The 14678-nt window shown below is 40.8% G+C and overlaps 1 protein-coding gene across 1 annotated transcript in view; it reads right to left on the reverse strand.

Annotated features, from left to right (window-relative positions):
* Positions 1-14678, reverse strand: part of CUBN (cubilin (intrinsic factor-cobalamin receptor)) — a 207718-nt gene that overhangs the window by 1333 nt on the left and 191707 nt on the right. Inside the window, exons 61-66 of the mRNA XM_004691275.2 lie at positions 11555-11717; positions 10993-11198; positions 8160-8307; positions 7056-7237; positions 4763-4928; positions 2458-2693 (exon numbers count right to left, since the gene is read on the reverse strand). Of these exons, the coding sequence (XP_004691332.1) occupies positions 2458-2693; positions 4763-4928; positions 7056-7237; positions 8160-8307; positions 10993-11198; positions 11555-11717 (1101 nt within the window). The remainder of the gene's footprint in view (positions 1-2457; positions 2694-4762; positions 4929-7055; positions 7238-8159; positions 8308-10992; positions 11199-11554; positions 11718-14678) is intronic.

Below are 14678 nucleotides of genomic sequence, written 5' to 3' on the forward strand. Positions count from 1 at the left end.
CAGGCAGATCAACGAAGTACACTGCTGAGGGGAGCAGCGGGCGGGTCAGGAGAGGTCTGCCGCACCATGTGGTCACCTCCGGGGCAGGCAGGAATCAAACTCATGCGGGGCAGGCAGGAATCGAACTCATGCAGAAGCGACTTTAGATTCTGTGTTGTGCTTTAACCCTCTGCCCCACCAGGGAGGGCCAGGAAGCTTATATTCTAATGAGAGGAGGTTAACTGGGAACCAAATCAGTCAGAAAAATGTGCAGCACATTGAGAAGTCCAGGAGGCAGGGCACATCCTGACTGGGTCACGGCTGTAGTTTGAGGCACTGCTCCCTCCTCTTCTAGGACCTATGTTCTCATTCCTACTGAAGAGTCAACAAAACACAGATCTTTTTCCCAAGACAATAAAGTATTCAAGTGATTATGGCAGAGAGAATTTTTCCTAAGAGCTTTGTCAAGGTACCTACACTTTTCTCTTCCATTTAAATGTGCTCCCAAATTCCCATTGGCTAGTTTGTGTTCACAATGTGTTCAACAGTGCACAATTAAGGGCCCTTCCTGGTGGCACAACAGATTAGGACACAGCACTGCAAGCTGGCCACAGCCGTTTCAGTGAGAGTTCCATCCTGGCTGCAGAGGTGACCCACATGGCACAGCAGACATCTCCTGCTGCTCCCCATCAGTCTGCCTGTTCTGCTCTCTGGTGAATCCTCTCACCGTCCCTGCACCTCTGGCCTGTTCTGTATGCATAAATAAATAAATCTTAGGAAAAAAAAAAAAAACAGCGCACAACTAACAGACATTTAAAACTCTCCTTGATTCTCATTTTTCCCATTTTCCCTTCATGTTTCTAGATGTTCAGTTTCTATGGCTTATCTTGTACAGGATCTGTGAATAATGACATTTATTTTATCATAACAGGAAACATCATTATGCTATTATAAATCTTAATCTACTGCTCTCAATGAAAGTAAACTGACTTTAGGGGCTTGAAATGCTAAAGAAATTGGTGGTATATTTGACTTAAAAGAGAAAACAATTAAACATGAACCTGTGTCCACATTTATAAAAGAAACTGAGAAAATATTGCGAACACCAAAAATTTTTTAAAGAAAGATCTAGTTACAGACTTCAATTTAATATGACACTGACTCAAATACAGTAAGTTCTTCTGTCAGAGTCATTTTCTGTTTTCTGCAAAGTCCAAGTTACTCTTGTTTATTCCACTTTACAAGACAGTCATTGTGGAGATGGAATGGATTTGTATACTTGAAAGTCACTCAAATCAAAATGTAACAAGGGCCATGCAGAGATAAAATAAGGGAATTATTCAAACAGTCTCTTTCCTCCCTTTTGACATGCTAACAAATTTCAACTAAATGTCAACATCTAAATGTGAATACCCTCAGTCAGTCAATGGCCAGGTAACCAAAATTCACTGCAGGTAATTTTGTTTGTACAAACCAGAGGAACTTCATGAAGTAAACTAGGCTCTACCAATGTGAGAGAATATCACCCAACCATCAAATATAATGTTTTTATTGGCATGGTAAGATGTTAATAAAATATCAGTAAAACACACACACACACTGTTGAAATATGTATATATGTGCAAATATTGAAAGAAAGGTATATAGACACAAAGGAGATATTTTCAAAGGAAGACTATGTGGGAAAATTCTCAGGCTCTTAGAAAAATTTATATATTTTCTGAGATTGCTCATGCTAACATTTTTCAGTTGCCCAAATAAGCTATACATTAAAAATTCTAGGTTCTTTGCAAATGGAATTCTCTCTCCAGTTTGCTTAGAAAGCCTTATGGCGTGGTGAGCACAGGCAGGCCGCTGAGAGCCTCTCACAGCAGTGACATGTGCCTTGTTTCACAGCTCTGAAGTATCCACTTTCAAGGAAACTGAGAGGCTGGAGGACAGATGCAAGACTCCACGTCAGAATTCTAATTTGATGGTTAGGGAAGATCTACTTTACCGGTACTTTACAAAAGCAAACTACTAGTCACCAAGCCACTTAAACATTCCTGTATTTCTTCAAATAATTCCTGCAGTGTTTAGCAAGTAGATGAAATGGAGCTAGGCATACAAATTTTCTCCAGTTTTGCTCCTTCAGAACTAAGTATTCAAGCCTGGGAGGTACAGTAAAATCACGCATGAGATTATTTTAAAAACAATATGCCATGGTTCCTCCCCAAGACAATCCAGTTTCGTAGAGACCCGGGGAACTAGTCTGTAATAACTGCAAAAGTGATTCTGAGGCACTTATTATTGTTAGCTCAACTAAACTCCCACTAGGTGGCACCAATGCTCACCCAGAAAAGGATGGCTGAAAACTGCCAAAAGTCTAAAACTACACGGTGCTTTGTACTTTGGACGTGCCCACCTTCATACTACATGTATATCAATTTATGATTTAAAAATAATGAACAGAAAGGTAAAAGTATCTTTTTTACTCACTGCTCCACAATATGGTCCAGAGGATGGAGCGTTAGCACTTGGTCCATCATAGAGTAAGAGATAGTTCTGGACACAGTCTCCAGGATCGTCAATGCTGACAAAGTAGAAGTTGATGGTGACAAGCCTTCCCATAGGTGCAATGACGACCCACTCACAGTGTGTGTTGTTTGGGTAAGTGCCAGGGTATCCCGGGCTGGTGAAGGAACCGCTGTCTCCATAAAGAGTCCCGCCACAGCCTGCAGGAAAAAATCGTAGAAGTTTGATTCAATACCGTAGAAACCATCCAGTTTGCTTTTGTACATATGTAAGGCAACCAGACCGTCTTCATTTTCTCAAGCGGCTGAGACAAATAACTGATAGCATCACTTATAGGTGAGACATAGAAAATCCAAAGGGTCTGATTAAACCAAAGTTGAAAACTAACCTGGAAAGCTGATTGCAGAACTAAGGAACCCAGAGAGGAGGAGAGGAGAGGAGTCTACGGTGGTGGACTGGGGTCTTTTCTGGACAAGTGCACTATGGCAGTTAACACCTGAAGGGGGCATCCTTACCTGTACTCCCCAAATACAAATGACAATGTAAACCGACATAGCCTTAGTATGTGTGTGTGTGTGTATACATGTCGGTTTACATTGTCATTTGTATTTGTGTGTACACACACACACATGTATAGTGTGTATTTGTGTGTGTATGTATACATATATATAGTGGAGGCAGAAACCGTTCCCTGTTCTTTCTTCAGGCTAACTCCTTTACCACCTCTCCATTGCCTCCCACCCACATCAGAGATTCCTTTCCCTGCATATTGCCACTTAGACTTCCTCTGGGCCTCTGCTTTGTAAATAGTGGGGTGAGAACACTATGCGAAAACAAAGAAATTGATAAGGTAACTGCAGAAGAGAATGCTATCATTAAAGTTGCTGTGCACTTGAGATGGCGCAGAGCTCTCCACAAGCAGCAACTTGAGATAATGTTGTCAGTGAAGTAAAGTTAGATGTGAAATTCCAGGTACAAATAAAAATGAGTGTGTTATTGGAGCTTTCTACAGTAATTAGTTTATTATAAAAGTGAGTTTAGCAGAATTAAAATGGACAGTTTCAAAACCGACAGCCCTCAAGTCAGAAAGCTCTTCAAGTGCCATGTTGAATGTGCTCCTTTGTATGTGAGTGCTATGGTTTATATCTAACGGTCATAGGGATCCAAATCCCCTGCAGAATGTGAAGGAACTACATGGAAAAATTAAGAAATGCCAGGCTTATGTCGCCCTGAGCTGGGTCCAGTTCTGCCTGTGTCCCTATCAAGCAGTGGCTTTGGGACAGCTCCTGAACCTTGGGGATTTAGTTCTTCCTCTGCGAAACTAGGCCTTGGATATAACCTTTTAGTAGCCAAGATTTCATAATCTAAACACATCTTGGTAGGTTTTCTATTCTATATCTCTCAATATATTAAAGATTTTTTTTGTCTCTCAATTCTTAATTTTTTTTTAACTATTTGGGAAAAGTTTCATTAAAGTATTCCTCCTGTCTAGAGTTAAATGCATGGACATGACTTAACTTTCTTTCAGTGATGTGACACAGCCACACAAGAATGCAGAAAGGCACTGACTGCCCTGTAAAGGCCATGAGTGTCCAGAATGGCCTGGAGCTACAGGAGCGCAAAGGCCCAGCTACTCATGTGGATACACAAGAACTGGTGAGCACCTTGGCTCTGTGGCAACTTTTGTTTTTGTAGTTCTCAGAGAACTACTCTGACGATCAAACCAGAAGTTAAAAAGTTTGACAAGGCCCCTCCCTGGTGGTGCAATGGGTTAGGACACAACACTGCAAGCTGGCTGCAGCCACTTCTGTGTGAGTTCAATCCCCGGCCCCAGAGGTTGTGACCCACATGGCGCCTCAGACTTCTCCTGACCTGCCCTGCTCCCCTCAGCAGTATACTTCCTCGATCTGCCTGTTCTGCTCCCCACTCTGTCTCTGGTGAAGCCTCTCACTACCCTTGAATCTCTTACTTGTACTCCAGTTCTGTAGGTATAAATATCTTTTTTAAAAATCTGACAAAATCTTAATTTGTATCGGAATTTTTAGGACACCATATCCTTTTTATGCATTCTTTAATATAGATTAATATATAGAAAAAGTGAATAAAAGTAGAATTAAAAGAACCTCTATTTTCATTAAAAATTTTTTATCAGAAGTAATCACGTGAACAGATGGCTATAAACATAAAGTCACTTTCAGTGTCCCTTCCTGACGCACATTGCACGTGTTTCTCAGCCATGTCACTTTCTCTTACAAAGTACAGATCTTACCAGAGGAGGATGAGGTCCAGATAATTTCATAGCCGTGACTGGAAACTGCACTGTCGCTCTTAAATCGGAGGCGGAGTTGATTATTTTGGGAGAAGATGGGGTTGGGTAAGAGGGTGCCACAGTACACGCCAAGTAGTGGTGAACTGCTCTCATTTCCATTTCTCACCTTCAAAAGTGAGTCATTAATTATTACAGGGAAGCACATGATTGAGATTTCTACAATTTGTCACTGCTATATATTAAGGTTTGAACAATTTGAATGACAATGTCTTGGAAAAGCTTTGTCTTTTTCTATAGTTAAGAATGAAGGTTTCTGAAAATACAAGTCACCCCTTGCAACAGAGAGAAACATTCCATTATACATCAAAAAACACTTATACCTGGCTTTAGATATATCTGCTAACCTCCAGTAATGACGGTGTGAAGGCACGTGCTGTGCGCTCGGTGGGCTATAACCACTACTTATACTCTGCTTTGGGGAGACCTAATTTTAGAAAGATGAGGAGCAGGGGAGTAAAATATCTCCTACTCTGTTCCAGTCAACTTTATTATACTGTTTCCACTGTACTGTGTTTTAAAAGCTGTGTTTTTCCCTTTTAAAATTGTTCAGCTCTAAAAGGGGCTATGAAAAAAAAAAATACAACATACCAAGTACAATAAAGTTCAAGATACAAGAAATTTCTGTATGGGAAAAGGACAAAACTCAATCCATCTATACAATTTCTGATAATTAGATGTATTTTTAAAACATCCCAAAGCTGAATTGATATATCTTTTTAATTCATAGTGTAGAAGAGGCACACATAAAAACAGGAAATGTGTGGTGCGGGGTAACCACACAGAGCTCCACCATTCTGCCCCCCCTACTCCTACTGTGCACTCATAATTAGCCTTCTGCTCTGAGAAGGGACATTTAAGGAATATCATAGAAATGTTATTTGTGCGATGTGGAGTTGGAACCAGCTCAACATGTATAAAAGCAGATTTTATTGATCTATGTATTCAAAATCTTAAGTTTCCCCACTTCCTTTATAAATTCATAATTAAAAGATTTGGTTAATTTCTGGTTGTTCTAAGTCACAGAGTCTCTTCAGAGGCACAGTGGTAGTCCTGCTGTGTGGTGTTGATCTGGAAAGGCTTTTTTTCAGTCTACATAGCCAGAGGGAGAGATAATGTCCTTTTTGGACTATTTTGTACAATATCTAAACCCTGTGGCCTGACCCTGGACAGGTAGCCAACTGTCTACCAGCACACAGAGCTGCCATCCTCAAGAATGGAGAGCAAGGGGCCTTCTATCTGCTCTCAGCTCAGGTCTTCTGCCTGTAGGTCCTCTTTCAGAAAGCTAATGTCATGAGATGAAACATTAGACATCAATTCCCGGTGAAAGGATTGGACAAATGGCTCCAATTAGCAGGAGGATTGGGACGATGGGAGCAGTAGTCATCACATTTGAGGCCCCTGGAAGAAGGTGAGGGCACTGAATATGTGCAGATGCCCAGTGTGATCCACAGGTTGGCTGCAGCGAGGTAGTGATGGTTGAATCTTTGGTGGTAAGTGTCTACTTCTGCCAGAGTTCACATGAATGGAATGTCAAGGCTGGCTGGCATGGCTGCCAGTCATAGACCCAGACACAGTTGTACTTCACAGGCCTCAGATACCATTTTCTTTCTTGGCTTATTGGAGAGGAAGTGTCAGACTTCTCTTTGGATTAAGGAAAGGCAGCCAGGAGCAATAGCTCTCTCTTCAGGTGTGGGAGCTCCAGCCTTTACTTCTCAGTGGCTAGAGGCAAATGGTACTGTAACTCCAGTCAACAGGGTCCACTCAGCATGGAGATCCTGTTCTCCCAAAATACTAACAAACCAACTTCAATGAAGCAAATTAAACAAACAAAAGCAATGGTCAACTCAGTCTTGAAATGAAATAAGCATAGCAACCCTGTGACTGAACTGACATGATATTCTGTCCATTCTCCATTTCCCCTTCAAATTTCCTCCTTTGGGAAGCTTTCCCTACCCTAACTGGTTCCTTTCCACATTGCGTGGGAATTGCCTATTTGCCCTCTATCTTTCCCATTGGACTATGAGCCTCCTGGAGATGATGAAAATGTCAGGTTCCCTGTAGGATTTCTGGTGTATCTAGGAGCTACTGGGTAAGTATGTATGGAATAAAAAATAATGAATGGATTAATAAAGTGAGAAAGGTGTATCTGATGATCACAACTACAGAAAGATGTGAAATATATTCAATGATCTCCCATCATCTGTTTTTTAAATGATACACAGAAGCAACTTACTTCCAAGAAATCATGTCTGCATTCACTTGAGTCCTCGATGCTAAAAGAGTGGAAGAAGAGGGAAATCGTATGGTTCTGTGGGGCTGTGAGAATGACCGTGCAGTCCAGGTCATTATTGTAACTATCGGGCCACCCAGGACTCTTCAGGGTACCAAAAGCCTTGTTATAGTCTCTGTCACAATCTAGGGGGGAAATAGTCATGATTAATCATACATATCAATATGTAGTGCCCTTTCATTAGTCTGATAGGCATAACACAAAAGGACAATTGAATCTGAATATATCTTAGAAAAAAAGCTAATCTGGCCTCTTCATTTACCTTTAAGATAATTAAGATCCCCAGAGGAGATGTGAATGGCATGGAGAGAAAATACAGAGCAGTGTTTCGTTAACAGTCTCATTACATAAAATGACCCCATGTAAAACATGCACCATGAGCACTGCCCTTTGAAAAATATTCTAGAATTCTCTGTACTTTTCTGATCACATTGAGGTGGAGTTGGCTGACATTCAAACTCTTGAAGGCTCTACTTTCAAGGCAGAGTTTTTCATGAGACTTTCTCTTTAAATTCATTGGTGAAATATTTGTTTTGCTAGAATTGGAAAACTGTTCTCCTTTACCATTTTTGGTAAAGAAACCCAGAGTATTTTGATTTGTTTATTTTAATGAAAGGCAGCTTTAGTTTTAATCAAGCTTGAAATGAACATTAAATAAAGTATTCTCTGAAAATAAACTTTTCTGTTATAGTAATAAAATAATCCTTTCAAGGTTTTCTGGTTTTTACAAAATCATTTTCTAAGCTGGATGACTCCTGCATGTGGTCAGGTTGATAATAAATATAGTAACTGGTATATTTTTAAATTAACTAAATAGACTTTGAGGAATATGTTGGTTTTCTAAGCATTTAGTGCTCTATTCACTTTGCCTGTTCAGAGACCAGCTTAGTAAGTCACTAACCTAGGCCCAAGTTTCAGTGTAGAATCTTACTACAGGTGAGTGTGAATTTTTTAACAAACCCGCATGTACTAACAGGAGACAAATCTAGCAATAATTATAATGAAAGTAACTTTATTAGAAATAAAGAATAAAGTTTCAGGGCTCACCTGCAATCTGATAGGTAAAACCCACTCTAGAGTTTTGGCTAAAAGCTTCAGATTTGAAAATGACAACTGCAGTGCTCATAGACGAATAAAATGTTGGTAGCACTGAATAATTTCTTCCGCAGAAATGAACACCGGGGTTTACATTACTCTGAAATGAAAAGGAAACCAAACTTTGCTTTTGATTTAGCTTCGGAAAAGAATAGGCCAGACCACAAATCAAATTGTACTTAACAGGGTGGCTTAGGTAGTCAGCCATGACAATGAGCATTACACTTTATGAAGCTTTCTGCAGACAGACACACATGATCTTGGGACTGAGAAACATCCCAAACTCTCTGAAGGGCAGCGTGTGGGAGGTCAAGTTTCTGCTGACACCATACCATGAGCTCAACATTTGCCTCCTAAAAACAAGACCCCTTCTCTCTTAGGCTGCAACAGAGCTCAGGCACAGCCAGGCTGTCAGAACTCACTGTGGTTCTTCACTTAGCTTTCTCAACAGTCCTGGACTGTTTAAAACGAACCCAGCCTTTGCCCCTTAGCAAATCTAGCTAGAACTTTGATTCCACTGGTGTCCCACAAGGCAGTGGTGTGGGTAATGTGGTCCTGTTTCTCTTTTGTAAAACTTAGGTGGTTCTCGTCAGCTACTCAAGAGAGTAGGCTAAAGGCTACCTAACACCTTGCAAAAAAACAATTCATACCAAAGTGAGGACATTCATCTGCCTTTCACTCAGAGCCAATCCTCTAATAGGTCCTTCTTGGGCACCTACTAAAAACTCCCATCCCCCACTCCAACTTGCCAGCTCCTGTTATTGATACATTTCTGCCCCTCCCTTGCTTTGTGCTATTGGCCCCATCCTATGATTGAACTTGAACTGAATGTGTCCCTAGCTTTTCCATTTTGAGAGACCTAACCTCTAGAAGTTTCCTGGTGGAGGTCTTTCTTGCCTCTCACTTCATAATTCAGAATAGGAATGGCAATGGGGTAACAGAGGGGTGCAGGGGGAGTTCTCCAGGTTCCTCACTGCAACTCTACAGGAGCATCTATCCTTACTGCAGAGTTCTCCTTTGAGGAGCTCTACACCAGTCAGAATTACTCCCATACCCTTCTCATCACTTTCACTTCCTTTCTATGCAGTTGCTTCTTGTCACTGATGAAAGACTTGTGGTATCTTGACTCACTTTCTGTACCCCGGTTCCTTTCTTAACCCTTGGAGGTTTGTTGCACTTCTTTCATCCCTAACATAAGTCTGTGATTTTTAGCCCAGTGTCAGGCATCCAGGCAGACCTGTTCATCTGTTCTCATGTCTCTATCACTTAACTATTTTACAGAGTCCAACAGTATTTTCTCCTTCTACTCTTGGACACTTTATGAGCTCCAGATTATCCCAGTCATCAGTTAATTTTTTTTCTCTTTCCTCCCTAATTACTCAGGCTGAAACCATTTGTTCTTTCCTGTATTGAAGGGCATTGTTCACTCATGATAAATAATGTGTTTATTTGCGGTTAAGATAGCTGCTCTGGAGGTCCACACCTGCTTTACATCTTGTAAGCAGTATTCTGCATTTCATGGACAGTTCACCTGGTCTAACTGTCATGAAGCAAAGGAAAATTGAAAGAGTTATTAACTGAAAAACCTGTTCTATCTAGTAAGGGTACCACTGGGTACAGGGCACCCAGCAAAGGTGGCACTGAAAAAGCCTGTCCTGAAATACACTACCAATGGAATGAAGACAACCAGGTTTGTTGACTTCTAGCAGAGACTAGGATATATCTCAGTGACCTCTAGCAGAGACTATGATGTATCTCAGTGACCTCTAGCAGAGACTAGGATGTATCTCAGTGACCTCTAGCAGAGTCTAGGATGTATCTCAGTGACCTCTAGCAGAAAATAGGATGTATCTTAGTGTCTATGCTTCACACAAAACTCAGCCAACCCAATGTCTTCTCAACAGCCAGCACTTCTCAGACCCTTCACAGGAAGGATCCACTGAACTGAATTTCCCCTCCCTAGCAAGCCACACATATTAATCAGAGAACTCTGGGTATATAATGACAACTTTCAAAATCTTGGAAGATGATTGGATTCTATTATCACCATCACACATGTGTTTGGCCATGACACTCTTGGAAGGACCTGGAGTCCATGGCCCTCAAAGTGCTGACACTATCCAGGTATTCCCCACTGTTCCCCCATATTTACATAGCGGCTCTGAATAAATTCATTATTTTAACAACATAACTACATGATGCAACATCTAAATCTTCAGATGTTTTGTCAATATACATATTTATGGTCAACTGTTCCCTCCTCAACATCTTACCCCAATTTAAGCCCAACTTTTTTTATTTTTAACTGAAACCAGTTTTTATTTCCTATTACTATGAATAGATTACCACTAGACTGCTACCAAATGGCCTCAACTGATTTCCTATACTGACCACTTCAACTCATCCTACACACCGATCCCACAACTACACAATGTTGCCCCAATATGGCCCACAAAATGCCCAGAGCACCAATATCAGAATACCAGAGGTGCTCACCAAAAACTCAGATTAATGGGCCCTACATAAGGGTTTAGTCTCAGTATACATTTATCAAGACTCTCGATGTTTCTTTAAGCATGTAAAAGTTTGAGGGCTCCTGACCTACAGAGACCAAGTATACTTTTCTTAATGCTTACATGAAGGATTTTGTATATAGCTGAAAATCACATGAAACTAGAGGTAACTTTGAAAACTTTTAAAAGCAATAATCATTACTTCAAGTGTTTTTACAAACATTAGTGAAAAGGTCATTAGACATGACTGCCATTCATCCTGTAATTATTACCTCTGGTGAGTCCTGAAACTCTAAGTAATTCTGGTCACAGTCTGAAGAATGCAGTTGTAATGCCCACAGGGTTATCTTGACCTGCTGATGAGGAGGAGCTTCAATGACCCAAGTGCAGATGGATAATGGGGTAGCTGGGCTTGATGAATTGGGTGATGAAACACTTTGTGGGGTCCAAGTTGCATTATATGATCCACCACAAGGCACTGGGATGGGAAGAAAGAAACAACTTACAAGACATTTTACTCAGGTTTCATTACACACCCAATATTTAATATCCTGCCTTCCCTACCCTCCCAACCCAACCCAAAGGAACTCCATTTACAGTATTTCATTAAGGATTTAGGGTATACATTACTAAGTATTATACCAAATTTGTATCACTGATTAAACACAGAGTAATTAACCTGGAGTTCAGGATTTAACATTGAGCTTAGATAGTAATTCATATTGAGGTTAGTGATTAACATTGAGTTTAGATATAAGCATGGTATTTTTAGTGCATGTATTTCATAATATTACCCAGGTATTTTATAATATTAAAATGCCTCAATATACTTACTGTCCATGATGGTGTATGTAGCATTAAATCCTTCTCTTTCTAAGGTTAAGTCACTGACAAATTGAACCGTAAGGAAGTTACCAGAAGAGATGAAAGGAGCAGGTACAGTGGAACCACAGAATGTTCCAGCCAAGTTGGCATTTTCACTATCCCCATCATATAACTGAAAGAAAACTTTCTTTAGTTCTCTGTCATTCACAAAGAAACTGCAGGTTTTACTTTAAAATAGACATGAAATTGGAATATGTTGTAATGAAGAACATACATGAATGTTCCTAAAGCTAGTCATAATTTAGGAACAGAATTGCTATTGGATTCATTATACTGTAATGATTTTAAGTAAAAACATGATAGGAGACCTACGTTTTCTTTTATTGTATTATTTATTCATTGAGGTAACTTTTGTTTACAACACCATATATGAATCAGGGGCACATATTAACACCTCAGATGTCACCAGCCCACACCCACCATCAGCGCACCCAGTTTTGCACCACAGTCCACGGTGGCCACTCTCCCCTGTGCTCCCCACGCTTACCCTCTTAGGTATTTTTCTCATGGGAAAGTAACATATATATGATTTTTAAAGTGAGTCATAGCCAGCAAACTACTTCCTTCACCTCTGCTCTCCCCAGGGCTGGTCCAGCCAATGCAACCTCCTGCTTGCATTCTCATGGCCACCTCCCTGTGGAGCCTCCTCAATCTGCTTTTCCCCCTAAGAAGTCTGTCCCTAATTTGTCATCCCTGGGACACATTAAAATGTAAGTCAGACCAGGTCACCAGGTCACCATTCTGGTCTGAATCTCCTCGTCTCATTTCTACCCACTCAGCACAGACGGACGCCAAAGTCACTGGAACAGCCTTCAAGGCCCAGTTGAATCTGCCTCTGTTCCACACTGGTCCTTCCCAGGCCTAAATCTTACTGTCTCCACCTTGTTGACTCTGATCCTCGAGCAAACAGACTCCCTCCTTCTTCATGGCTATTGCATCTGGGGTTCCCTGTGCCTGGAACCCTCTATAAATCCATATCACCTGATAAAGTATATGGTATTCCCTAACCATCCTATTTAAAAGGTGAACTCTCCAAAATTCCCTTTTTCCTTTCCTTATTTCATTTTTTCTCTGGAGCAAGTATTACCTCCTAAATGTACTCTACCTTACTTGTTTATTTCCTTGTTTTCCACTTGGAAGGAAATGCAAGTTCTATAAAAGCACAGATTGCTGTCTTCCATTCAAGGCTGCATCCCCAGTTTTTAGAAAAGTGTCTTGATATAATATATCAAGGTTTTGACTCCTGCCATTTTTACTACCCACCCCTAAACCTGTTCTATCGGTTTTCTTTATATCAATAAATGATTCACACCTAAAATGTTAGTCAACCTTGAACTCTCTTTTCTTTACTCTATAGCTATTCTACTCTAGCTACCAATGGATCCCAGAGTACTCCATCCCTATCACTATCACCATCACTGTCCTTCTCATTTGTTATTGTAACATCTTGGTAAGTCTGTTTCCAAGGTGTAGACCTGTATCTCCACTGAACTGCATGAATGTTTGCAGACCTAAATCTGACGTTCCTGCTTTGCCTGCAATGCACCTAACATAAAACTCAAAATCTTTGTGGCAGCCTGCAAGCCCCGATCTGGACTGGCCTATGCCTGCCCTCCCTCCCCTTCCCCACCCCAGGATGTTTGGTATAGGCCTCCTGCACTTCCTATTCCACTTCCAGAAACACTCCCTCTCAGCTATTGGAAGGTCAGGCCACCAAGTCCAGCAGTCTCGTCATATGTAATATTGCCCACCCTCGCCTCTCCCTGTCCTATTTTCTTTTTGTAATCAAAAGATAGCATATTTACTGCTTATTTTACTATTCAGGTCTGGGTTGGGGGAGGAGCTGGGAGGTGACACTGATTATTATATTGAATCACCAGCATCCAACAAAATTTCTAGCTACAAGAGACCCTCAATGCATGTTTGGATTTCTCTTAACACATTGCTCAAACACAGTTTTCTCCAGTCAGTGAATCTTCATTTTATTTGTAAAACAAGTATCTTCATGTAGATTCAGATATTGAATTTATAACAGAGCAATGGTTAATTATAAACCTTTGAATAGCCATGGCCACTGACATTATTTTTACGATAGAGATTTATAAATTAGAAACAATAACAATCGTTTCAAAATGATCAGAAAAATAAATAATTTTCCACTAGATGGCACTGTCTCTCCTACTTAAACATAATTTACGTAAATTTCAAACCAGAAGATATCTGAGATTGGGGTGATCTAATCCTCTCATTGTGTTGAAGAGATTTGCCAAATTTTAGCTAATATGATTTTTATGATTAAACAAGTTAAAATTTTATTATTAATCATTGCTGTCTTTATGATGATCTTCACATTGTCAAGTAAGCATTACAAATATTGGCAATTTCAACAGACACTGAATGGGTAGAAAAGGTGGGAAATGTTAGGAGGGGCTCTCATCTCACCACCTACTCCAGTATTTTCTAGCGGAGGAACATCAGTAAAGGCCACAGTCCTCAGTCCTCTCTACCATGTTCCTCCCTGTTTACCACAAGAGAAGTAACAGCTAAAGATCAGCGAGTTGGAGCCCCCCTTTGGTAGCACCATGGCTTAAAGCACGACAGACCTCTCCTTCCGTGCCTGCTGCTCCCCTCAGCAGTGTATTTTGTCCATCTGCCTGTTCTGCTCCCAACTCTATCTCTGCTGAATCCTTTCACTGCCCCTGCACCTCTGGCCTATACCCCAGTTCTGTATGCATAAACAAAAAAATCTTAAAAAGAAAAGATCTGCAAGCTGATGTCAAGAAGCCAACCACACACAATGAGCTCTCTGCCTCTCCTTGGTGGGGGAAGAGTATGTCCTGATTTATCTTCATACACTGATGCTTTATGAACTCGCTCCCAACTCCAGGTCAAAGAGATCCCAGGTCCAAGGACCACAAATCCCATCAATGCCATGAATCTGTATGACTTGACTTCCTGAAGTGGGTATTTCTGGGAGCCCAGGGTGGAGTAAGCACCAGGGACTGGTATAAAACCACATACTCATGGGCCTGACCTGGCTTGGTTTTGCTTTGTCTTCAGTGTGCTTGGGCGG

This window comes from Condylura cristata, unplaced genomic scaffold, assembly GCF_000260355.1.
Source record: "Condylura cristata isolate star-nosed mole 26May11 unplaced genomic scaffold, ConCri1.0 scaffold00030, whole genome shotgun sequence".
Classification (NCBI taxonomy): Eukaryota; Metazoa; Chordata; class Mammalia; order Eulipotyphla; family Talpidae; genus Condylura; species Condylura cristata.